Here is a 27,028-nt window from a genome sequence, read left to right on the forward strand (position 1 = left end):
AAAAAAGAATATACAAGTAAAAAAACGTAAATGGGGGGTGCCTGGGTGGCTCAGGCAGTTAAGCATCTGACTTTGGCTCAGGTCATGATCACACAGCTCATGAGTTCAAGCTCTGCGTCAGGCTCTGTGCTGACAGCTCAGAGCCTGGAGCCTGCTTTGGATTCTGTGTCTCTGTCTCTCTCTATTCCTCCCCCACTCATGCTCTGTCTCTCTTTCTCTCAAAAATAAATAAACATTAAAAAAATTGTTTTAATGTAAAATGGATCAGTATTATTAATGGTTGGACCTACCTTATATGAAAAGGACTCAGAAAAAGCAAATATTGACATCATGTGCAGATCCTGAATCACTTAACCAAAATGTTTCCCCAAAATACCTTCCACCGAACTCTAATCTCTCAGGATACATGTGGAAAAAAATCAGATAACTTTGGGGAATAATGACTCTATATCCAACACTTGCCCCAACTCAGAAGGTCACAGTGCATATAAGCGTATCAAAGTTCTAAGAAAGTCCATAATAAAGAAAACTGCTTAATAGTTATTAAACCCACTATTTTCCAAATCGATTTGACCTGGAAATATTATTTTCCCCTAAATATTATTAGTATGCCATAAAACTAATGTTCTGTGAAACATAATTTAGACATGCTAATATAAACCTATGATAGGGGCACCTGGGTGGTTCAGTCGGTTGAGCGTCCGACTTTGGCTCTGGTCATGATCTCGCAATTTGAGAGTTCAAGCCCCATGTCGGGCTCTGTACTGACAGCTCAGAGCCTAAGCCTGCTTCCGATTCTGTGTCTCCCTCTCTCTCTGCCCCTTCCCCGCTCATGCTCTGTCTCTCAAAAATGAATAAATGTCAACAACAACAAAAATGTAAACCTATGATAAAGCATAACAATACCATTTCTGTTTCTCTTTCAATACTATAAAAAATTTCAAACATACAGAAAAACAGATGATCTCAATGAACATTTAAATACTCTCTACCTAGGTTCAATAGTTGTTAACATTTTATCATATTTGCTTTGTCTCCTCTTAGTGTTATAAATATTATATCTATAATTTACATATACATAAAGAACAGCAGACACACCAGAAGAGATAGACAGATGGTGGGTAAGTAGGTACACAGACAGAGTGGGGGGAGAATGGCTGATTTCCCAAATGATCTCAGTTACTTCTCTTCCTGAGACATAGGTAGTCCCCATTTCTTGAGTTTCTACAATATGTAGCCTCTTAATAAATCTCTCTTAACTTTGAAGTTACTCATATTTCTTGCAAGAAGGTAAAAAAAAAACAGCATAAAATAAATTTAAAAATGAAAACAAAATACGAGTCACCAATTTATACAGAATTAAAGTCAATATTAAATTATCCTACAGATCATGTGCTTAAGCATATAAACTGAAAAACCAAACTGACAAAAAATTTTTGTTTTTCAACAAAGCAAGTACTGATAACACCCCTGGGATCTGCATACATTCAGATCAAATGTTTACACTAACTGTATTATACTTTGTATCAATAATAGTTGTCCCAAAATTATACTTCTAGGTTATCAGAAAGAAAAAATGTTAACAAAAATTCATTAGCCTGTTTAAAAATTTAAGATTATGTTTTTAAAAGGTTTTTATCAAACACATCTAAAATTTAAAAATCCAGCACTCAAAATGTTACTAATCAGCTATCTGAAATCCTCACTCTCCAGGATTATTGGGAAGCCAGATAACAAAGATTTTATCACTTCTAGGAATAACCTTAAAAAGTAAATATTTCAGGGGCGCCTGGCTGGCTCAGTTGGTTAAGCGTCTGACTTCAGCTCAGGTCATAATCTCACCGTTCGTGAGTTCAAGCCCCCCCATCAGGCTCTGTGCTGACAGCTCAGAGCCCAGAGCCTGTTTCCGATTCTGTGTCTCCCCTTTCTCTCTGCCCCTATCCTGCTCACACTCTGTCTTACTCTCTCTCAAAGTACATCTTTTAAATCATCTATGAAGTTTTTGTTTTAAAGAATAAGTAAATATTAAGATTTTACAAACATCTAATATACAAAAGGTGTAGACTTCTGCATTTAGATATATAAAACAGTCCATATTAAAGAATCTTATAAAACTCTCTGAATATTAAAAGTATTATAAAAGTTAACATATCTTAATATTTGGAAATTATAAATACTTCCTTGATAAAATAACCAAATAAGAAAAAACACACAGTTTCAAAAAGCATAAAGTTAGTACAGGATTTCCACTAATTCTTGAGGTGAACTACAGAAAATGAGAAAATGTTATTATTTTTAATATATTGATTCTTAACTCAATTAGCAAATAAAATAATCAGGTTAATTTCGAAAAACTCAAAAGACAAAATTCATCTTAAAAAGCTTTAACTAAATGTGAAAATACATGAATGAAGTTAAACATAAGAAAGGAAATATTTACTAACCTTTATTTCCTAACATCACAGCAAGGTGTAAAGGAGTGTTTCCTAAAATTAAAAAAAAATTAAATTAGTGTAAAAACATAGAAAATTGTTATTTAAAAGTGGTTTTAGCTCCTTCAGAAATTTCACTGACAGATTTAAGTAAAATGTGACTGCAAAATGACCCTGTTTACATGGCAAATTCAAAGTCAGAGGATGCCATGATTTCTAAACACAATGCATTCTAAACCAACCCCCACCAAAAAAAAAGGATACCCAGTTTGCTTTTGAGATTTCTTCTCCCAAGAGATTTCACAGATTCCTTTCTGCTAATTTCTGTATCATATCATTCTTTGTTCATTCAGCAAACAATTTAAATACCTACTATATACTCATCTTTGGGGACAGATATCAAAAATACCCAATCCCTCAAGTCGTTGAGAAGTCTTCTGTTAGAGACTGATAGGAAAATAAATAATTGCTATTATTTATTAGAATAAAAGAGAGTATAGCATGATAATGGAATAAAGAACAGAGCTCCTAATTTTGTCTGTGCAAACAATTAACTATTAAAGAGGGACCATGTTGAAACAAGTCTTGAATGGGTTAAAAATTTATAGGCAAATAAAGCAACTCACTATTATACTGTGTTAAAAACAATTTAAAAATTAAAAACAATTCCCCCAAATTACATTCAAATGCAAGAACAGTTCATACTTCGCAAACAACAAAAACAACAAAAAATGTTTATGGCCAGTGGGGGTAAAGAGAATAGTAAATAATGAAATTGGTAAGATAAGCAAAAGGCTACACTATGAAGTTTGGAATATATCCTTTTAGTTGATGTTATACAATGACTAATTTAATTTCAAAATGATACCCTAAGCCACACTAGTAGCCTAAAAACCTCTTGATTATAAAAGAAAGAAAACCTATAGTAATATTTGCAAATAAAGTTACTAAATAAATTTGTGTATACTAATTTTCAGATTCAGTATTAGCATTTTTACAGAAGGCATCACATGAACAGTTTTTGCCTATAAAATGAGCTGCACACTTATCAAGAAATCATATACAGCATAAAACAAGATTTAACTACTTGTTCTAAAAACCTTATATATGATCTAAGGCACCTGGGTGGCTCAGTAGGTTAGGTGTCTGACTCTTGATTTTGGCTCAGGTCATGATCTCATAGTAATGAGATGGAGCACCAGGGATGGGCTCCACACTGGGTGTGGAACCTGCCTGAGATTCTGTCTCCTACTCCCTCTGCCCCTCCCCTGCTTGACCATCACGCATGCACACATGTGCTCTCTCTCTATCCAAAAGAAAAAATCTTTCTTATTCATTTTGAGAGACAGAGAGAACACACACACGCACAAGCAGGGGAGAGGCAGAGGAGAGAGAGTGAGAGGGAACCCTAAGCAGGCTCCGTGCTGCCAGCACAGAGCCCAATGCGGGGCCCTATCCTACAAACCAGGAGATCATGACCTGAGCCAAAATCAAAAGTTGGATGTTCAACCAAGTGAGCCACTCAGGCTCCCCCCCCCAAAAAAATTTTAAAACCTTGTATATGATCTATCCCATTCTTAGTTTGACAAAACCTGTCCAGATGGTTAAGACACAGACACACACAGACACACATACACAATCTTTTGCTGAATAAAAGCACAGTGGAATAAGAACTGTCTGTAAAGATAGCCAGATAGTATTTTGCGCAAAATTTATAGGTTTAATAAATTCAATAAACTTAAATTTTCTCTGTAAGTAATTTTACAAAACAAAAACCTGGACTACAGTAAATTTCTTAGTCTTCACTATTAGGAACAACAACAACAACAAAAAGACAGATTTGGGGACATAATTCACATTATATTTTCCCAAAATAAAATTTCCACTAGCAACTAGGCAATCTACTCCCCAGTTTTCATACCTCATAACTAATTTTACTTGAGATATGGAAACCTCTATAATACACGTTTTTTTTTTTAAGTTTATTTATTTATTTCAAAAAAGAGTGAGTCAGGTAGGGGTAGAGAGAAGGAGAGAGAATCTCAAGCAGGCTCTGTCTGCACTGTCAGAACAGAGCCCAATGTCGGGCTTGAACCAAACAACCATGGGATCACAACCTGAGCTGAAGTCGGATGCCCAACCTACTGAGCCACCCAGGTGCCCCACATTGTTAATAATCATACACTGAAGCATGTCCCCAGATAAGAAGTTTTGCTCACAACACTATTTAAGAAGTAAACTTTATGAGTTGCCAAGTTACTGGCATAGGCTATTTTCCAAAAAAACAAACCAGTTCTCCAAAAATTCCAGACCTTTTAGGGAGCTAGCAATTTTCTTTTATGCTATTATCTAGTCCTATGAGGTTTTATTTTTATCTTATTGAGTCAATATTCATTTAGATTTACTTACCATTTTTGCTGCTCTTCATTCCTTCCTTCATCTCCAACCTTCCATTAGAATTTTTCTTCTACTCAAAACATATCCTTCAGGATTACCTTTAGTGATAGTTTGATAAGTGATTTCCCTCAGGTTTTTGTTTGTAAATGTGTATTCAACTTCAATCTTAAAAGGATATTATACTGAGTATATAATTATTGATTGGATGCTATTTTTTCCTCACATTCTACGTGGTCTTATGGTTTCCTTTTTTGTTGAGAAGCCAGCCATAGAACTTTCTACTGCTCCTTTGAAAGTAATGTGACATTTCTGGCTGCACTTATGTGTATGTTTTGTTTTGTTTTTCAAATTAATCAGCCTTTTCACTCCAGTGTGGATTCCTTTGTTTATTCTACTTGGGTTGGACTCATTGAATACCTGAATCTGTGTCTTTCACAAACTTTGTAAAATTCTTAGCAAGTATCTTTCCAAATATTGCTTTAGTTCCATTTCCTCTCTTCTCTCTTGGGGTTCAATTAATGTAAAACTTCTTACCCTTTCTATTTAAAAAAAAAGTTTTTTTTAATGTTTCTATTTATTTTTGAGACAGAGAGAGACAGAGCATGAGCAGGGGAGGGGCAGAGAGAGGGGGAGACACAGAATCCGAAGTGGGCTCCAGGCTCTGAGCTGTCAGTACAGAGCCCGACGGGAGACTCAAACCCACAAACTGTGAGATCATGACCTGAGCCGAAGTCAGATGCTCAACTGACTGAGCCACCCAGGCACCCCTTACCCTTTCTATTTTTTTAAAAACTTCTTTCCCTTTCCATTTTTCATTAAAGATATTTTCTTCTAACCTATTTCCAACATCACGAATTCTTTTTCAGGGTCTAAAACTGTTAGTAAGCCTATTTATATAGTTTTAAATTCCAGTTATTATATTTTTCCATTTGAGAATTTTTATTTAGCTCATTTTCTTTCTTTTTTAATTTTTTTATTGTTTATGTTTGAGAGAGAGAGAAAGAGAGCAAGCAGGAACGGGCAGAAAGAGAGGGAGACACAGAATCGGAAGCAGGCTCCAGGCTCTGAGTTCTCAGGACAGAGCCTGATGCAGGGCTAGAACTCACAGACCGCGAGATCATGACCTGAGCTGTAGTCAGCCGCCCAACCGAGCCACCCAGGCGCCGCTGGCTCAAATATGTGATTTCAATTTTTATAGTTTCCAGTTCTCTGCTAAAATATTCAAACTGATCTCTTATCCCCCAAGAACATAATAAATGTTGTTATTTAAAGCCTCTAATAATACTTACAATAAATGAAGTTCTGATGGGCTTCTTTTAATTCCTCCCCCCCGGAACCCCAGTTTTCATCATGTTGTTCAGTTTCCTTATAATGTTGGTCATCTTTAATTATAAATGATTTTAATTTTTTATTTTTTTATTTTAGAGGGAGCATGAGTGGGAGAGAGGGGCAGAGAGAAACAGAGACAGAGACAGAGAGAGAGAGAGAGCGAGCATCCTAAGAGGGCTCCACACTCAGCATGGAGCCCAACGCAGGCATTGATCCCACAAGCTTGGGATCATGACCTGAGCTGAAATCAAGAGTTTGAAGCTCAACCAACTGAGCCACCCAGGCATCTCTAATAATATACTGGATATAGTATTTAATGAGCTCTCTCTATAAAAATTTGAAGCATAAGAAACAAACCACCCAGATACTTTCATTTGCTTTTCACATGTGGCCGGAACTACTAGACTTCATTAATCCAGGGGCTAACATTTTTTCTGGCCCTCATAATGACACAAAGTTGTGCTTCAGCCTCCATCAGAGTTGATTTACTTTCAGTTCACCCTTATTCCTAAGGTGCAGTTCTTCAAGTTACATGCTAAAAGAGCAGAGTACTAAAGAGATATTCACACTTAGTAGGCACTGGCCTCCACCTCTTGTCCTCTTACCTCAGTGAGGCCATCAAAAGTGCTGCTCAGCCTCTTAACTACTTCTTTTGGCTTTACAAAAGCTACTGGGGCAAAATAACCTAAAATGGGAGGCTTAAATCTTTGGATTTCCATCTTCTGCCAGAACTTGGCCCAGTAATTACTTCCTACCTTGTTAGATTTCCAATAACCTTAAGTTAAATATTTGATTCTTATTTGTTTCTAAGGAAGACTAATCCTAATCTAGTCCATCATTACTAAGGCAGAAATGATACTTCAATTTTATTTCTTAACTTTTCTCCATATCTGTAATACTATGCCTTCTATTCTTTGGTACTATTAATGCATAAAAATGAGATAATTTTATGAGCACTAATGATCATAACTTCAATCAAAATATAATTATTCTTAGTACTTTTAAATCATTCTTATCTCAAGTTCAATTTTATCAGTAACTAATCTTTCCATTCATAGTCTTTGCCATTGACTCAGCCATAAATTTTCCATTTTTTCCAATCTCCTTTAGATGTGTCTGTAAAAGTCTTTTCCCTTCCTTTTAGTAGATGCCATAGCTACTATTTTTAGACCCAGCTAGAATACTATTTCAGGGAAAGGCACAATTCCCACCTGGGACTGACTGACTTTTCTTTCTTTCTTTCTTTCTTTCTTTCTTGCTTTCTTTCTGTACTAGAAAATTATTTTCTGCATTTTTATTTTGGTGCTAGAACTGGCTGGGAAGACTGTCTTTTGCTGCTGGAACCACAATGTTTTAAGGTGGTTCTCATATTCTCTACCACCTCAGTTACTGGTTCTAAATCAGGGACAATTTTATGCCAAGGGAACAGTTGGCAATGTCTGGCACATTTCTTGTCAAAATTGAGGAGTGAGGGTGCTAATGGCATCTAGAAAGTAGAGGCCAAGGATACTGCTAAATACCTTACAATGCACTGGACAATTTCATCCCACAAATAATTCTCTGGCACAAAATGTCAAGAGCAGAGGCTAAAAAACTGAAATAGATAAAGCCCAACTGCAAAAGGAAAAAATGGAGCTTTACCTAATAGCAAAGCTAAGAGATTATTAGAAAAAGAAAAAAAATTTTTAAAAGTCCTCACAACACTGCAGGAGATCCGGATACATACAAACCCAAGATTAGCTCTTACTCTATCACTTTCAGTTATACGAATCAATAAATACCTTTGGGCTTAATCTAGTTTGCAGTGAGTTTCACTTGCAATGGCAAAAACCATTACTAATACAATAAAAGAATATAAAGCCTTATTTGCCATAATCACAGTTTGGGAAATTTCTATTTTTTAAAAGTGCTTTTGCTTTTTATTCTGTCTTTATCTGGGCTTTTAAAATGGGGGGCGCCTGGGTGGCTCAGTCAGTTGAGCATTCGACTTTGGCTCAGGTCATGATATCGTGGTTTATGAGTTCAAGCCCAATTTGGGCTCTTGTGCTGACGTCTCAGAGCCTGGAGCTGCTTCAGATTCTGTGTCTCCCTCTCTCACTCACGCTCTGTCTCTCTCTCTCAAAAATAAAAACACATTAAAAAATAAATAAATAAAATGGCATTTATTTTCTGCAGTAACACAGAATATAGACAGATTTTAAATTCTATTTGCAGTAAAATTTACACCTTTTTAGAAAATACTTTTAAACTTAACATTTATCTAACAGTCAAAAAATAAACCATACATTTGATTCCCTTTTACAAAAAATGAAGAAATTAATGCTTTTATTTCTCATCTCCATTTTTATTTCACTAATTTAATCAATAGTTATAAACCTTTTTCTTACCCTTTATAGAATGTATGTCTTAAATTTTGAAGCAAAAGATTTTTTTTTTTTTGGAAATTTGCTGTCAAGATTGTAATCATATTTACTATGATTATTAGATTTCATCTATGGTACATTTAAGTGGTTTCAATGTTCACTATCAACGCTTTTCTGACACAACTCCTCCTTTCTTGGGTTAATCATGTAACTTCATCTCTTATGATTTGGGATATTTCTTTGAATAATACTTTTCAGGAATGATAGCATGGTGGTTAATCTATTTTCTAGAATGTTATTCTTGCTTTCACAAATGAATACCTGACTAGAAAGAATTCTACAGTTAGAGGATGTTACAGCAAGTATGATCTAATATTGCAGAGGTCTGAGGCCAAACTGATATTCATTTGTTCAATAGCAATCTGTGCTCTTTACTTATATATGTATAGAACTCTTCATTAAAATTTAAAATATCACCAAAATATACAGAATCCCTATTCATTAATTTTCTATGAGTTGTAACTTTGGAGTCTGAACCAATTTTAGATCAAAAAATGTTTTTCTTCTTTACTTATAGCTTCGAGTATTGCCTCTGTTCTAGTTATTCTGTTTTATTATCTGAAAATACATATTACTCATCAAGTGAAATCTATAGAGGTATAACTCTGTATTTATAACTTATCCCTCATTAATTTTTCTTTTTCCTCTACAGTCTGTTTTCAAATTATTTTTTTTTACATCATTCATTTAATTTTCTATACTGTCAAGCCTTTACTTAACAGTATCTTCAGGATACTTTGATGACACTTCTTTTAAATGAGTATTTTTCAAAGACTACCAAATGACTTTTTTTTTCCTGCTCATCCATCCTGGAATGAAGATTTATTCAAATCTAGTATGGGAAAAGACAATCAGACTTCCCCCACTTTCCTCTCATTCAAAAAATGAACCAAAGTAAAAAATGCTTTCTAAACTCTGAAGCTAAATGAACAAGCTGATATCTAAGCATTTTCCTGTGACACTCTATTCTAATACTCTAGATAAAACAAAGAGTATCAGATAGTTGAGAGACAGAGGAGTTGTTACATAGAAATCAAAGATAAAAATAACAGTGCAAGACATATTCCTAAAACTATAAAATATCGATGAAAGGAATTAAATAATACCTAAATAAGCAGAAAGACATCCTGAAGTCATGGATTTAAATACTGGTAAAATGACAATACTCCCCAAATTGGTCTATAATTTTAAAACGATCTCCATCAAAATCCCAACTGGCTTTTTTGAAGAAACTGACAAGCTGATCCTAAAGTTCATATAAAAATTCAGAGTACCCAGAATATATAAAACAATCTTGAGAAAGAACATCAAAGTTGGAAGGCTTACAAATTTCAAAACTTACTACAAAACCACAGTAACCAAAACAGTATGTACTTGCATAAAGACACTCCTAAATATCAACAGATCAATCATACCATACACAAAAATTAATTCAAAATAGATCATGGACAGGCAGCACCTGGGTGTCAGTCAGTTAAGCGTCCGACTCATGATTTAGGCTCAGGTCATATGATCTCATGGTTCATTAGTTTGAGCACTATGTAGGGCTCCACAAGACAGCACAAAGCCTGCTTAGGATTCTCTTTCTCCTTCTCTCTCTGCCCCTCCCCTGCATGCATTTCTCTGTGTGTCTCTCTCTCTCTCTCAAAACTAAATTTAGGGGCACCTGGGTGGCTCAGTTGGTTAAGCGTCCAACTCTTGGTTTTGGCTCAGGTCATGATCTCCTGGTTAGTGAGTTTGAGCCCCACGTTGAGTTCTGTGTTGACAGCAAGGAGCCTGCTTGGTATTCTGTCTGTGTGTGTGTGTCTCTCTCTCTCTCTCTCTCTCTCTCTCTCTCTGCCTCTCCTCTACTTACTCTCTCTCTCTCTCTCTGTCCCAAAAATAAATAAATAAACATTTTTTAAAATTAATTAAAAAAAATAGATCATGGACCTAACTATAAGAGCTAAAACTATTAAAACCCTTGGAAAACAAAACAAAACAAAGGAGTAAATCTTTGTGACCTTGAATTAGGTAATGACTTCTCAGATACATCAAAAGCACAGCACAAAAGCAAAAATAAATTGGCTTTCATCAAAATTAAAATGTTTTTTGCTCCAAAGAATGGCATCAAGAAAGTGAAAAGAGAACCTAGAGAGGAAAATATTTTGCAAATTATAAGTTTGATAGTATCCAGATATATAAAGAACTCTTACAACTAAATAATTAAAAAACCCCAATTTAAAAACAGGAAAGGATCTGAATAGCTGTTTCTCTAAAGAAGATACACAAATGGCCAATAAGCACATGAAAAGATGCTCAAAATCATTAGCCATTAAAATGAGATACAACTTTACATTCACTAGGATGGTTATAATCAAAAAGACATAACACAAGTATTGGCAAGGAGGAGAAATTGAACTAAATCCTCATACAAAGTAAAATACTTTGAAAAACACAGTTACCACATGGCCCAGCCAAAGGTATATATCCAAGAAAATGAAAACATGTTCACACAAAAACTTCCATACAAATGTTGATAGCGGTGTTATTCATAATAGTCAAAAAGTAGAAACAACTCAAATGCCCATTAACTATAAATAAAATGAGGTACATCTATGCAATGGAATATTATTTGGCAACAGAAAGGAATAAAGTTCTGATACATGCTATAACATGGATGAACCTTGAAAACAATGTGCTAAGTGAAAGAAGCCAGTCATAAAGACCATATATTGTGATTCCATTTATATGAAATGTCTAGAATAATCAAATCTATAGAGAATGCAGATTAGTGGCTATCTAGGGCTGAGGCAAATGGTGGGGGGAGGAGGACGTAAAAGGTCAAGAGTACAGGACTTCTTAGGGAATGAAAATGTTCTCAAATTGTGGTGATGGCTACAGAACTTTGAATGCAACAAAAACCATTTAACTGTATAATTTAAATGGTTCAAATGTATGGTATGTGAATAATATTACAATATGCTGCTTAAAAATAAATAGAAGATAAATGGGGGATAAGTAAGGTTGCTAGAATTGCAGCAAATATTTATTCATGTCCCTAACGATTTTAAAAGCAAAAGTCTTCCTTACAAAAGCCTTTGTACTGGACATCTTATTTTACCTAAAGAATCATCACCCAGGTATGTTGCCTGACTAAAATAAGCTTACTTGCCCACTTGCTTCTTTGATGTGAATATTTCTAAGATACTAGAAATAGCTTTATTATTTTTCTACTGCTATAATCCTAAGGATAGCAATAAATGAAGGCAAAAAGAAGGGGTAGGCTTATTGTAGGGCACAAACTTGCCATCTGTTTCCCATATAGATACATTCTCATCCTCTAATTCAGGGATATGACATAAATAAAGTTTTGTTAGAATATAACCACCTGCTGATTGTTTATGAATTGTTGATAGCTACTCTCTCTTTTTTAAATTGAAAAAAAATTTAATATAATTTATTATCAAGTTATTGTCAATGTATACATACACCGTATACAGTGTGCTCTTGGCTTCAGGAGTAGATTCCCATGGTTCATCGCTTACGTACAACACCCAGTGCTCACCCCAACAAGTTCCCTCCTCAATGTCCATCACCCATTTTCTCCTCTCCCTCACCCCCCTCCATCAACCCTCAGTTTGTTCTCTGTATTTAAGAATCTCTTCTGATTTGCCTCCCTCTCTGTTTGAAACTATTTTTTCCCCTTCCCTTACCCCATGGTCTTCTCCTAAGTTTTTCAAATTCCACATATGAGTGAAAACATATGATATCTATCTTTCTCTGACTAACTTATTTCATGTAGCATAATACCCTCCAGTTCCATCCATGTTGTTGCAAATGGCAAGATTTCATTCTTTCTCATTGTTGATGGCTACTTTCACACAACAGATGGTAAGGCCTGCAAGCCTATATTTACTATCTTGCACTTTAAAAAAAAAAAATTTTAATGGAAGTATAGTTCACACACAATGTTTCAGGTATATAACAGAGTGATTCAACAACTGTATAACTATCTTGCCCTTTAATTATGTATGCAGACCCCTGCTCCGATCAGCAAGGGTTTCATGTCATATTGCATTGCTTCCAGGATAGAACACCTGTCAGTCAATATAATTTCTATATATAATCACATATTACTATTATTAAAATTTTTTCTCATAATCTAGTTTACTTGATTCTAGAGTCATTATTATAGTTTAATGTAAATTAGAAGTTCAAAGGTTCTGTTATTTTTCCCAACATTTTACCCAGAGATAAAATCCATTCATCTTCACTTAAGATTTACTGAGCATTACTATGTTCTAGGCATAGTGCTAGATATTAAAGAGTCAACCACTAGGATTAGAAATAATTCTTGTACTCAAGGAGCTTATGTTAACAAAAGAGAGCAGAAAAACAGAAAATGAGACAAAACAGATTATGATAGGTGTTCAGAAAAATAACAAAGAGCTAAGACAAAAATTAATAAAGGGATACATAACTTTCTGATTCTTCAGGCAGGAAAACCTCTCTAATGAGACAATGTTTAAAATGAGATCTTAAAGAGGAGTAGAAACTAAGAAATCAAAGAATAAGAAGAAAAGCATTACAGTCAGAGACCAGGAATAACCTAGCATGTTCAAGGAACTAAAAGAAAACAAGTATTGCCAGAAAAGAAAAAAAAGAGACATTTGTACAAAAGATTATATCAGAGAAGCAGGCAAGGGCCAGATCATGTGAAGCTCTATAACTATGGTAAGAAATATGAACTTACTTTTTAGTGGAGAAGGCACTAAGAATCTTGAACAGGGACATGACATGATAAAAATGACATTCCAAGATCACTCTTGTGAAGGAAGGGGGACATGGGACCAGATATGAGTCCTGTGTAGCATTCCAAGGGAAAAAAAATAAAAATTGTGTTTAAAATGGTGGCAATGGAGACAGAAAGTAGAATGATGCAAAATAAGTTGTTAATTAGATATGCGTGGATAGGAGGAGGAGGTGAGACAAAGAATGATCCCAATAATTGAGGCTTGAGCACCCAGATAATTAATGATGTGATTTAATAAAGGACTGGATGGCCAAGTAGGAGGGGATAAGGTGGAAAATAATAATAACATTTTGACAAATGAATTTTGAAGTATCTCTGAGATTCCCAAGTGGAGATAATTATAAAATATGGGAACTCCAAGAAGTCTAGATTGGAGGTATATGCAAATTTGACAGTAAAAAAAGAGACATTTAAAATCAAACATAAGAAATTTGTGAATATCCACTTTTGCCCTAATAGTATAAAAGGTAATAATAGTTATCTTTCTTCACTTCTCTATCTTCCAGGAGAAAAAACAAAGGACCATGTTCTAAATGGTGACAAGAAGAAAACAAGGCACTGATAACACCAGTTGCTGTTAAGAAGGGTAACTTGAGTGGGTAAAGATGAGTGGGAGGCAAACTATTTTTACAATGTATCTTTTACATCTTTTTATAATTTTGTAGCATGTGAATGTAATAACTATTCAAGAAACTACACAAATTAAGGAGAACTTACCAGAGTCTAGACAGAGCACCTAGGTAAAGAAAGCAGGCCTTTATGCACCTACATTATTACTCTATTTTCTTAAGCTTTCAAGGAAAATAAAGGTGAAAGGGCAAAAGCATCAGTACCTACTGATGCTTACAAATTAAAATTACTGTAACAAGTTTAAATTAATCACATTTTTAGAAGATTTATGAACTAGAAATGACTTTGCATTCAACTATCCAATCCCTCTCATTTTATAGGTAAGTACATAATCAGAAATAATATATTCTAATTAAAGATACCAAACATCATGCTTTGACTTCAATATTTTAAAAGCAAATCATCATCATTTTTTCATCATACTCCTTCTCTAGCCAACACTGGATTTGCTTTATTGGCCAAGTATGCCATGAAACTAAGTGCTCAAATGTCCTAGTTAAGCTTCATCGACTATCCCTTCAGTTTTCTAAGACCTCAACCTGCTGCTTAAGCTAATTTGTTACATAAAAGATACTAAAAACTTAAAATAACCTTCTGCCAATTTTCCACAATGTAGTTTTTAAATCTGAAATCAGATGCTGTGGTTCTAACTTGGTAAATAAACTGAATTCTGTTCTGTCAAATGAATAAAAAATATTCCAGTAACATTAAGACCACTGCAGTGCTAAAGTATGCAAATTATCAACCAAAAGGCTAGATTTACAGGGCATCTATTGTATGTGCCCAGTACTGTACTATATATACTTCATAAACCTTATCTTACCCCAATACTCTGTGAGACAAATATTATTCCTATTTTGCAGGTAAAGAATAAAGCTAACAGTAGTTAGATAATTTCCTAAAATTATATATCTAGAAATTGTATGAGTCATGACTCTGAAATCTGTATGTTAATTTTTTACTGAACGAACAGTTTTCAAACTTTTTGTCTCAAGATCCCATTTATACTCTTAAAGATCTTGGGGCACCTGGGTGGCTCAGTCAGTTAAGCATCCTACTCTTGATTTCATTCAGGTGATGATGTCTTGGTTCATGAGTTCAAGCCCCGCATCGGGCTCTGCACTGACAGTGTGGATCTTGCTTGGGGTTCGCTCTCTTTCCCTCTCTCTGCCCATCCCTTGCTCGCTCACTCTCTCTCAAAATAAATAACTTAAAATGAAATCTTATTAAAAAAAAAGAATTATTGAAGATCTTTTTTTTAAAAAAGATCTTTTATGTGGATTATTTATATGGACAAAACTATCGATATTTACCATATTAGAAATTAAAATTAAATGTAGAATTTTATTAATTTTAAAATTACAATCACTCTATTACAAACTAATAAAATTTTTTATGAGAAAAATAATTACATTTTCCAAAACAAAACAAAAAATAAATGACAGGAATGGTGCTATTTTAAACTCTTTAATTAAAAATTAAAATCAATTTCTTTAATGTCTGGCTTAATAGAAGACACTAGATTTTTATAATTATTTCTGCATTCAATAATGTGTAAATTTTGCTTTGGTCTGAAGAAAACCTACATTCAGAAGCTACGCAGTTGAATAATTGGAGGTGCTCTTTGCTACTATACCAAAACTCAGTGGTCATTTCTTTTTTTTTTTTTTTTTTTTAATATTTATTTTTGAGATAGAGAGAGAGAGACAGAGCAAGAGCAGGGGAGGGACAGAGAGATAGGGAGACACAGAATCCAAAACAGGCTCCAGGCTCTGAGCTGTCAGCACAGAGCCCAATGCGGGCCTCAAACTCACAAACTGTGAGATCATGACCTAAGCCAAAGTCGGATGCTTTACCAACTGAGCCACCCAGACACCCCAGTAAGTAGTCATGTCTTAAAGGTTAGCTGCAATGTGAAATCTAAAACTGTATCAATAAACTTTTTGCATTGAGTTATACTGAAACCCATTGGTTTCTCTTGTACTTTAAATGGATCTTTTACATGATTTTGAAACATCATGCTCTGATCATCTGAAAAATACCAGTTGATTGAGTTACGCAGATCTTCCAAATATCAACATATTTCATTATACAAAGAAAAAAAAAATCAAAATACCATCAATCCAACCAAAAAAGTCTTTGGATCCTGGAAAACTGTCAAACTTAAAGTGACAAAGACAAGTTTCCCAAATTGTAATTTTTGATCCAAAGTCTGAATTTCTTCATTGGCAATAAATACTACCAATTGTCTTCTGTGAAGTCATTCACTTTCCAGAAAAATGTCTGCCAAGTATCTAAATTGGAAAAACCATAGTTTGTCTGGAAGCTGTTCTTTCAAGTAAAAATGGTGTTCTATGACAAAAGCTGCTAGTTTGGCTTACAACTCAAAGAACTATACAAATGTTTTCCCTTATTTTCTCTTCAGTATGCAGAAGAGCATCATGAAAAATCTGTATTATGTCACAAAGAATATCAAAAAGATATGCACTCAAGATTAAGACTTGATTAATCATTTCTACAGCTTCAACAAAGACATTAAGTGAAACTGGCTTTTTTTTTTTTTTAACTCGAATATGTGGCATACTCATTATGTGACTACACAGTAAATACCAGCAAGTTTGGTCTTTGATTCATACTCAGGTTCTGATAACTTTACCCACCACTGCTTTTGTGACATCAGCAAAAGTGTCAGCACAGTGAAAAAGGCAAGCAATGACTTTGTTTTATTACAAAAATAGTTTTGATTTCACCCGCTCCCTAATTAGGGAGAAAACAGGAAGCTCCAGCTTCTAGACACCTTCAAATCCCATCCAAGCAAGCATTAAAAAGGGAGAATTCCTGTATTTTCTCTCATAAACAGTACTATACTACTAAAACTCACACACACATAATATTAGACTCCAAACCAGGTCTACTTTTTCCTTATTTCCACAGCTACCCCTAGTTACAATAGCATGTTAAACCCTTGCCCATCCAAGCTTTGCTTCATATAGCAGCAGATGGAGCCTTTTCAAATCAGATTGTGTTACTTCTCTGCTCAAAATCCTCACTTCCTATTTACTCAGAGTAAAAGCCAAAATCCTTTTGGTCTACAAAAGCTCCACAGGCTTAACCCCCTCTACTACCTCTCAAGTCTCCTATCTCCTACCACTCTCCCCTGTACCAGTCACAGTTGGCCTTCCTTCTACCCCTTTGAACATGGGGCTTTTATGTTTGTTATTCTCGATCTGAAACTGTTCTGCCAGATATCTGCTCCCTAATTTTCTTTAGGTACTGCTGCAACCCCTGCACCTAAAATACTGTCACATAGTAGGAGCTCAGTATGTATCTGTTAAATGAAGGAAAGAATGAACAAAGAGAAGAAAAAATAAATAATTATAAAGAATCATTAGAATGGTGCTAAAATTGGGGCACCTGGGTGGCTCAGTCGGTTGGGCATCCAACTTCAGCTCAGGTCATGATCTCACAGCTTGTGAGTTCGAGCCCCGTGTTGGGCTCTGTGCTGACAGCTCAGAGCCTGGAGCCTGCTTCAATTCTGTGTTTCCCTCTCTCTCTGCCCCTACCCTGCTTGTGCTCTCTGTCTCTCATAAATGAATAAACGTTAAAAATTAAAAAAAAAAAGAATGGTGTTAAAATCTGTTTTTAACTTTCCAAAAAGCATTCAATCACAGAACAATGCAGGTTTCCACATGATTCTCTATGAAAGCCAATCAAAGGATATATGTGCTAAAGAGGATATTCAACACAGCATATAGATGGTTTTACAGAATTCAGTATAGTACTGAGTAAGAGAGCACATGCATTAACATGCCTGATAAATACTTACAGCCAAGAATCAAAACACACTACACCAGTAGATCAAAGATGACTTCTATGAGAGTCAAATAAACCTAACCCTTTAGAAGACTGACAGTATAAATTCAAGTATCAGATAAAAACCTCAACTGAAGTACTATCTAAACCTCAGAAACAAGAATGTCTTCTGCTGGAAGACACTTAACATGAAAACCGAGAATAAGATATTGGTATCAATGGGTATTACTATTAAATGAGCCTTCAGAGTTAAAAACAGTTTCAAATGCAGTCTCCCATTCAAGACTACAGTACCCCCAAGGGGTAGATATTATTGTATCTTCTTATTTCAGTAGTCAAGCAAATAGAATTTCATAAAAACCTCTTTGTAGAGAAGTGTGGCCTCAAACTAAGATCTAATTCCAAATATAGAGATGGCCTCCTAGTTTTGCAGATCATCTTTGAGGTTTCAACAAGAGTGACAGGCTCAAGAACAGATGAAATTCAACCAAGCCATACAGTTAAACCTAATATATCCTGATAACAAACACCATTCATAATCTTCAAACAGAAAGAAGACCTTTTTTCTTTTTCCTACCCTCAGCAATATCAGTCTTGCTCTAATAAAACTAAGGTTCCATCTGTCCCCCAATGAAATAAATAGTATATGAACAGGAACATGTTGTTTGACTACCCAGCCCTCACTCAATTTTTGAAGAACTATGTTCATTTTCTAGAATCCAAAGCATCCTGACAATTATACTATACTCCACATTAGATTTCTATGACTTAAGAACGACATTAACTTGGGACAGACTGCCTAGAATTCAATTCTTCAAGGACTCCTCCAGAATTCTCCTGCCTTATTGAGGATGCAAAGGACACAACATGAAATAACTGCTCATTTCTGCTTCCTTTTTTTTTGCCAAAGCTGAAAGGTCAGGGATTCCTGCGCCTATTACAGTTCAGTACAGGAAAGGGGAGAAGAGGACTCGTTCTAACCTCTTATGAGGTAGCTCTGCAGATGTGTTCACGTAACAATTCTAAGTGTCAAGTCACATTCTAATACTTATAACAATGCCATCAACAAACATAGCCACTTAACCCAAGGACAGTCCTACTCTGTTGGGAGATGCATATGGGGGAAGAGAGGTAAGAGGAAGGTCATATTCACATAGACATGAAGATCAACTGAATCAACCCTGACAGATCAGTGAAATGACAGATTTCACTGCCAATCCACCTTCATGCCAAGTGAAGGTACATGACGCTTTAATGGATTATCTTGGGCCTCCAAAAAGTACTTCACTTTTTTTTTCTAAGAGACACTGAGGTCTGCCTTTCAAAAACAAAGTCCAGAAAACACCACAAAACACAGGAGAAAAATACAAAGTTATTGCTGTTCTTTTAAAGATGTGCCAGCATTTTAACCTTCCTGGCTAAAACTGTTCATCTAACACTTAATTCTAAAATTTTTTTGAAAGCAAAGTGTAGCTTTATAGTCACCTCTTCTCAAACAGACATAAAATGCAGTATTTTCTTGCATCACCCATCATAAAGATTTTAGTGACAAAAACAAAGCAGAGAAAATAATATCAAAATGAAATTTAAAGATTTATATAGAATAAGCCAAAACAAACATACCATACAGGCATCAAATTATCCTATTGCCTCAATTCCCAAACATGTTTTTAATCTTTCTGATGTTTTAAAATCCCTGTCTGATGAATAGACACTTCTCCAAAGACATCCAGATGGCCAACCGACACAAAAAAATGCTCAACGTCACTCATCATCAGGGAAATACAAATCAAAACCACAGTGAGATACCACCTCACACCTGTCAGAATGGCTAACATTAACAACTTAGGCAACAACAGATGTTGGCGAGGATGCGGAGAAAGAGGATCTCTTTTGCATTGTTGGTGGGAATGCAAGCTGGTGCAACCACCCTGGAAAACAGTATGGAGGTTCCTCAAAAAGCTAAAAGTAGAACTACCCTACAACCCAGCAATTGCACTACTAGGCATTTATCCATGGGATACAGGTGTGCTGTTTCAAAGGGACACATGCACCCCCATGTTTATAGCAGCACTAATCAACAATCTTTCAACTATCAACTACTTTCCAAAGTATGGAAAGAACCCAAATGTCCATCGATGGATGAATGGATAAAGAAGTGGTATATATATATACAATGGAGTATTACTCGGCAATCAAAAAGAATTAAATGTTGCCATTTGCAACTATGTGGATGGAACTGGAGGGTATTATGCTAAGTGAAATTAGTCAGAGAAAGACAAAAATCATATGACTTTATTCATATGAGGACTTTAAGAGACAAAACAGATGAACATAAGGGAGGGGAAACAAAAATAATATAAAAACAGGGAGGGGGACAAAACAGAAGAGACTCATTAATATGGAGAACAAACAGGGTTACTAAAGGGGTTGTGGGAGGGGGGATGGGCTAAATGGATAAGGGGTATTAAGGAATCTACTCCTGAAATCATTGTTTCACTATATGCTAATTTGGATGTAAATTTTAAAAAATAAAAAATAAAATTAAAAAAAAAGAAGTAAAAATATAAATAAATAAAATCCCTGTCTGAAGAAATCTGCCAGCCACTGGGCAGAGAGGTTACACATGTTAACCACTTCATTACCATTCCTTTGAGTTTCCAGCATTGGCAGCAATACTCTCAGTAGAGATTTAACTTGCATTTGAAATCTCCAATCACTGTGTGTAATAGCTACACAAAGATTACATTACAACTCATTAAAAATGAAAATTAAGGGGCACCTGGGTGGCTCAGTCGGTTGAGCGGCCGACTTCAGCTCAGGTCATGATCTCGAGGTCCGTGAGTTTGAGCCCCGCGTCGGGCTCTTGCTGACAGCTCGGAGCCTGGAGCCTGTTTCAGAGTCTGTGTCTCCCTCTCTCTGACCCTCCCCCGTTCATGCTCTGTCTCTGTCTCAAAAATAAATAAACGTTAAAAAAAAAAAAATTTTTTTTAAATGAAAATTAACTGTATACAGAAGATGGCTTGTCACATGCCAGGCAATGTAATTACAGGCAGCAGAAACTGCCAAATTTCTCAGAATATATCAGGAATTTTTCACATCTAGGAAAAGCTGGTTTAATCAATTCGTATATCAAGGATTTCAATCACTCTGGTACCTAAGAGCTTCTGATTAATGTCCAAAGAAAAATAATTTATGTCTGAGGATATTTAACTCAAGGGAAAAAACAAAATTACAAGTTTAACAAATGAGAAGTGCAGTCAAAAATCAAGAAAGTCTTCTATATGCTTCATAAGCATTCTCAATTCTGAAAGTGCTAAAGAAGTAAAAATCATTACCATCAACTAAAAAATAGCATTTCACCATGATGCTTTAACTACCAATGTCAAAAAGTAATTCAGAAAATTTTTTACAATGTGAAGAGAGGCTTAGACTTAAACTTTATTCCATACTAAAGAAAAAATAGTACATAACTAAAGATATACTAAGGATATAAAATTTAATAAATTTGTGTATATTAGGGGCGCCTGGATGGCTCAGTCAGTTAAGTGTCCAACTTTTGATTTCGGCTCAGGTCATGATCTCATGGTTTGTGAGATCAAGCGACACATTGGGCTCTGCACTGACAGCACAGAGCCTGCTTGGGATTCTTACATTCGTCTCTCTCTGCCCGTCTCCCACTTGCACTTTCTCTCTCTCTCAAAATAAATATATAAACTTAAAAAAAATTAATAAAAATAAATTTGTGAACATTTAATGTAGTGTATCTTTTTTCCCACCCCCCCAAAACTTTACTAAATATACAATGAGTCACAATCATTTGGCATATGTGAACACAGTATACTCACGATGTTATAGCTATTACTGTATTTAACTTATATTTCCAAAGATTTGTTTGGATCCAAAGACAGTATTCCTCAAGATAACTGATGACTCAGAAAAAGCAACTCATACTCAATGAACATTTTATCACAAAAGAAAAAGTTCAATCCTTGCTCCTATTCAAGTCAGTAATTTGTAAACACACAAAAATACACAAAAACACATTTTAAAAAGTTTATCGAATAAGACATCACTGGAAACTGAAAGAGCTAACGAACAGTGAGCTAAATGACCAGATTAGGGCACAGTAAGCTTTCCAGCTAGATAGAATAAAGGATCAAAACGAACAAAGTATGATTTAATAAATGTAAAGTCCTATTTTAGGTTAAAAAAATAACTGTAAGAAGGGACAGCATGGAGAGACAGCCAATCACTTGAGAAAAAGCAATATTAAAAATTTAACATACTCTTGCACTGCATTACTTAATGTGTGTTTTTTAGTACACATTGGCACACTGTTCAGCTCTAAACATACATTGCTTAAAGCAACGAATATGCTCTCCTTTTTGTCTTTGCTTATGAGGCTACTATAGCTCTAACACTAAGGTTAGTTCTTAGCACCATCCTCAAAGGGAAGAATCAACAAACTGAGTTTCACTAAAAGACAATGATTAAGACTTTCATTTACTTATTTAACACACATATCTAGTATTTAATGTTTCAGGGACCATCTAAGCACTTTATGATCCATGCCAAATGAAGAATGGATGCAGAAGTTAGGAATGTTTAACTTAAAGATAAGAACATGACACCTCTTGTCAAAGATCTAAAGGGCTATCATGTGGATGAGGTAGCCCATTTATTTGTGCTATTACATAAAAAGGAAACGGAACAAACAAGAGTGACCGGTTTGGGCTCTATAGCAACTCTGAAATTTGTCCAATGGCAAAATCTTTCCATAAGCCTACTATAAGGACTAAATGAGAAAATACATATTAAAGAACTTTGTTGTAAATTTCCACATTACACATTACTAGAATTTACTTCTGTACAGTATAGTGGGTCCTGACTAACAGAAATATTTACCGAGGCTGACCACGGACTCTGGAGTCCTAGCTATTAGTTCAGTTCCCAGCTTTGCAATTTATACCAAGTATGCAACTTTAGCAAAGTTTCCTTGTATCTCTAGGCTTCACTTTTTTCACCTTTAAAATAAGGATAAAAGAATCTGCTTTGCAAGGTGATTGTGCAAATTAAATGTGATAATATAGGTAGCATTTAGCATAGTGCTGACACACTCAGTAAATTGTATCTATGATGATGATAATCATCATCATCATCATCATCATCATCATCATGTTGTAGAAGGTATCTCTCTGGTGAATATAAAACTAACTATGTGGTATGATGTGGTATGACTGCATGGCTCTGCTATGCACCTGCATGAGTGTATGAAACTGCTATGCACTTATCATGTTACAACAATCCAAATATAATATACAGCTTGCATTTGTTTGGTGATTTTAAAAGCATTTATCTTTTGTAATGTGAAGGAAAATATATCCTTAAAATCTATATAAGTATCCAGGTTAGTAAAATATCAGGAATAAAAGTCATGTAATGTAATGTAATGGGGAAATTATGCAGCTACAGAAAGAAAAGGGACTAAAGAAGTAGCACATTAAATATAAGCTACTCTTCCTAGTTGACTTCATGGTGAGAGATGAAAATATGTATTGAAGGGGGAAAAATTACACTTTCTATAGATATGTGAACCACTGGTTACAGTCATCAGAAATACCAACAATACAAGGGCAGCTAAGTTCACTGCAAACATTTGGTACATCAAAGCAATGTAAAAAGAGAAGTTCAGTAGGCTAAGGACAAGAGTATAAGGGATTTACGATTCTAATTACTTCATTACCAACAACAAACAATATTATGCTTGTTGCAATAACAGTGAAATGATTAAATAAATGTAGGAATGAAAAACCGGGTGCAGCTTTCAGGTACTTTTTTGAGGATTTGAATTATGATCAATGACAGTGATATTATTACAATATTGGAAATTCAGGGGCGCCTGGGTGGCTCAGTTGGTGATGCATCCGACTTCGGCTCAGGTCATGATGTTGCCGTTCATGAGTTCAAGCCCCAAATCCGGCTCTATGCTGACAGCTCAGAGCCTGGAGCCTACTTCGGGTTCTGCGTCTCCCTCTCTCTCTGCCTCTGCCCCGCACTGTCTCTCTCTCAAAAATAAACATTTTAAAAAAGGCAACTATTTAAAAAAAAAAAACAATACTGGAAATTCAGATACAAGTGCAATTGCTAGAGAATTATACAACCAATAGAAATCTTATTTTTTTAATCTAAATTTTTGCCCTAATTTCACATAAGAAGCCTAGAGTCCACTGGAATTAAGGGAGCTTATTCCTCAGGCAAGCATTTCATTAATGTGTTATATATTATTTTGAACAGAGTTGAGTGTGTCTTAAATGAATGTATACAATAGTCATGTTCAGTTAAAAGCAGAGCTATAAATAGTATTTGTCAACTACTCAATTTAAAATGGCTTATTAAATGTTGAAAATGTCAGTGTTGACGTGTTTTCATTAATAAATGTATTGCTGCTTGGAAGTCAACTCAATTACATCACATTTTTGAAATTAAAAAAACAAAAAGTTCAGCTGATGAGTTAACGACAGAAAGTAGAAATACAGTCCTTGAATAATAAATGATACTCTATTTTGCCATATAGGTTATGATGAAGTTACTATGAAAAACTGTAGTACTATTTTTAGTCACAGTCATCAAGATGAAACATTATTAGCAATTATGTAAAACAAGCAAAACACTCAAAACTCTACTCCAAAATTTTAGCTACTTAAGTCACTTTACTCACTCTAGGTATCAAATGCCAACAACTTTCTACATTTTGGCTGTTAGAAATCAAAGCATTCTATATCCCATCTTAAATGCAAAGTGTAGACACTTTGTATCAAACTAAGTTTCCTGAAAGCAGAGAAAAAGAAACAGACAATCTGAGGGCAGGTAGAAATCACAACCAGTTGCAGTCAAGTTGGGATCTGTACCTGAATAATGAAAGGGAGGTGGGCCATTTTATATGTACAAAATTCGAGATCCCCAGGTGAGAGAAGGGGAGAGAAAGAAAAGAAACACAGTTACATAAACATAGGAAGGCCAGGTTGGACATGGGGCAATTTTCAATTTCTTTGTAAAAAATCAATACATTGAAGGCCTGTCTCAAAAATAAACAAAACAGCTTCTCAGAGGAAACTTTGAAGTGGGCAAGGAGGAAACATTCCTTTGCACCCACAAGCATCAATCCCCTGACCACTGGCATGCTATTACTGAAACGGTCATGATTTACAGGCATTTGGCCCGGATGACGAGCAAAGGAGAGGAAAGAAAGGTCTGTTGGAGAGGAGCCTAGGATTCCAGAGGCCTGGGAAGGCACACCCTACGTTCGGGAAAGGAGAGGTGGAGAGGGACGAGCACTCCTCACCGTGATTATCTTTCTGCCCGATATTGTGCGTGCGGATGAGAGAGGACAGTCTCCTCACATCCCCCTTGAAGACGCACTCGTGTACCGGGTAGTGTGCGGGACAACTGCCTCCATCTGCGACGACAGCAATGGGGTTGGTGCCCGCTAGAAGAGCCGGGGACTGGGAGGTGGTAGTCACGGAGGAACCGTGCAGCGGCAGGGCCGGGACGCCAGGGGGGTTGGAGGAGGCCGGAGCTGTCTTCAGCTGCAGCCGGCGGTGATGGTTACTGAAGATCTTATGACAGGCTTTGCCGCCCTTGCCGCCGCCGCCTGTCCCAAGCCTGCCTCCCGTAAAGGTGCCGCCTAGGGTAGCCGCCGCTTCCTCATCCCCGGGTTCCAGCAGGTCCCCCTCTTCTTTGCTGGGCTTGTGGTCTCTCCGCAGTGAGCGGATCTTCTCCCCGGTCATCGCCGCCAGGGGCAGAGAGGGGATCCGGGAGGCTCACCGCCCGCGACGGAGCTGGCGCTGCGGCGGCGCAAGGCGATTAGAGCGGTGGCCAGGATCCTCCAGCGCAGCATGAACTCTCAGGGCGCCCCCGAGCCCGGGACAAACGCATCTCCTGGAGGGAGAAGCGCCGGCTCTCGCCTAGGCACGAAGGGACGCGCGCTCGCTGGGGGGAGCTAGAGCTCAGGTGCCCACGACACCAGGATCCCTGTCCCCGCTGCCGCAGCCGCCGCCACTACCTCACGCCGGAAAACAGGGCACGGCCATCTTACCCTGACTTCTCTCGCGAGAGCTCCCTCGGGAGGAGGGAGGAAACACCGCGATAAGTGAACTGGCCGCTCCCTCCCTCGCACCGTCTAGTCCCGGTGAGTAACCGAGCTCCGCCCCTAGTTTAGGACCTGACAATTGGCGCTTCTGATGGGCGGTGTAAAACCTTAACTTGTGTTTGAGATATTCGATGCAGTTTGTAAACAATGACTGAAACCCTCAGACCTCTGGGTCTCCAGCAGAGTAATGCAAACTGACGCCACTGCACACAGGATGTGATGTCAGTATGATGTTGCACAAGATACTCATTCAATCAACATTTACTAAGCATCTACTTTGTATCATACACTGAGCTACTAGATTTCCAAGACGCCACTCCTGGCTCCAAAGAGATCAACGCGGAGGGGGGGCGGGGGGACGATAAACAATTGGGAGCTGGGTTGAAAACAAAAAACTAAACAAATAAGAGAAAAATTTTCGCGTTGGGGTGTCAGAAAAGACAACAGTTTAGGGGCTGACCTTGGAAAACAGGCTATTCGGCAAACGGGGTGAAGGGAAGTCAGATTTTTGTTAGATAAATGAGTTACAAACAGGTGTCAGAGTTTCAAACATGGAATGGACGCTAAAGGATGGCAAATAATAATTGTGTAAATGGAATATCCTTGGACTAGTTCATGGCCAAACTCGACCCATCGTCAAATTCTGAAGAAACGTAAATCTGAAGTCTGGACCAAATAACTAAAGTTGTGGGGAACTTGAAGTGGGGTAGTTAGCAAAAACATCCTCGAAGTCTTCCTTCACTCGTTTTATCTTTTCGAAGTCCCGTTTACACTGACAGCTGCTTCTCTCAAATCTCTTCTTTCTTAAACTTTATTGCCACCTCCATTCCTCGGCAAATAAATAAATACCTGTGGGAGCTGGGATCTCTTTATCCTTCCCTGCCATTCAGGTTTTCACCTCCCATCTTCTTCCACATCTAGTCAAATCGATTTATTTCTACCCTGCTTTCTTTTCTTTTTTTAGAGGGGGCGGGGGGGGAGGGGGGAGGGGGATGAAGGTTGTTCCAATTATCTTCAACCATTACCTAATCAACATCTCAAAGGATCCTATCCTAGT

The 27,028-nt window shown here is 36.5% G+C and overlaps 1 protein-coding gene across 3 annotated transcripts in view; it reads right to left on the bottom strand.

Moving 5' to 3' along the window:
- ANKRD13C (ankyrin repeat domain 13C) overlaps positions 1 to 25,937 on the bottom strand; it is a 121,976-nt gene extending 96,039 nt beyond the window's left edge. For 2 of the 3 annotated variants that reach the window (XM_045477822.1, XM_045477820.1), the window contains exons 1-2: positions 25,165 to 25,937; positions 2,445 to 2,486 (exon numbers count right to left, since the gene is read on the bottom strand). In XM_045477822.1, coding sequence (XP_045333778.1) covers positions 2,445 to 2,486; positions 25,165 to 25,609 — 487 coding nt within the window. In that variant the 5' untranslated portion in view covers positions 25,610 to 25,937. The remainder of the gene's footprint in view (positions 1 to 2,444; positions 2,487 to 25,164) is intronic. The other variant, XM_045477821.1, reaches the window with a different exon arrangement.
- Between the last annotated feature and the right edge of the window lie 1,091 nt (positions 25,938 to 27,028).

Source organism: Leopardus geoffroyi, chromosome C1 (genome assembly GCF_018350155.1).
Source record: "Leopardus geoffroyi isolate Oge1 chromosome C1, O.geoffroyi_Oge1_pat1.0, whole genome shotgun sequence".
In the NCBI taxonomy this organism is placed as follows: Eukaryota; Metazoa; Chordata; class Mammalia; order Carnivora; family Felidae; genus Leopardus; species Leopardus geoffroyi.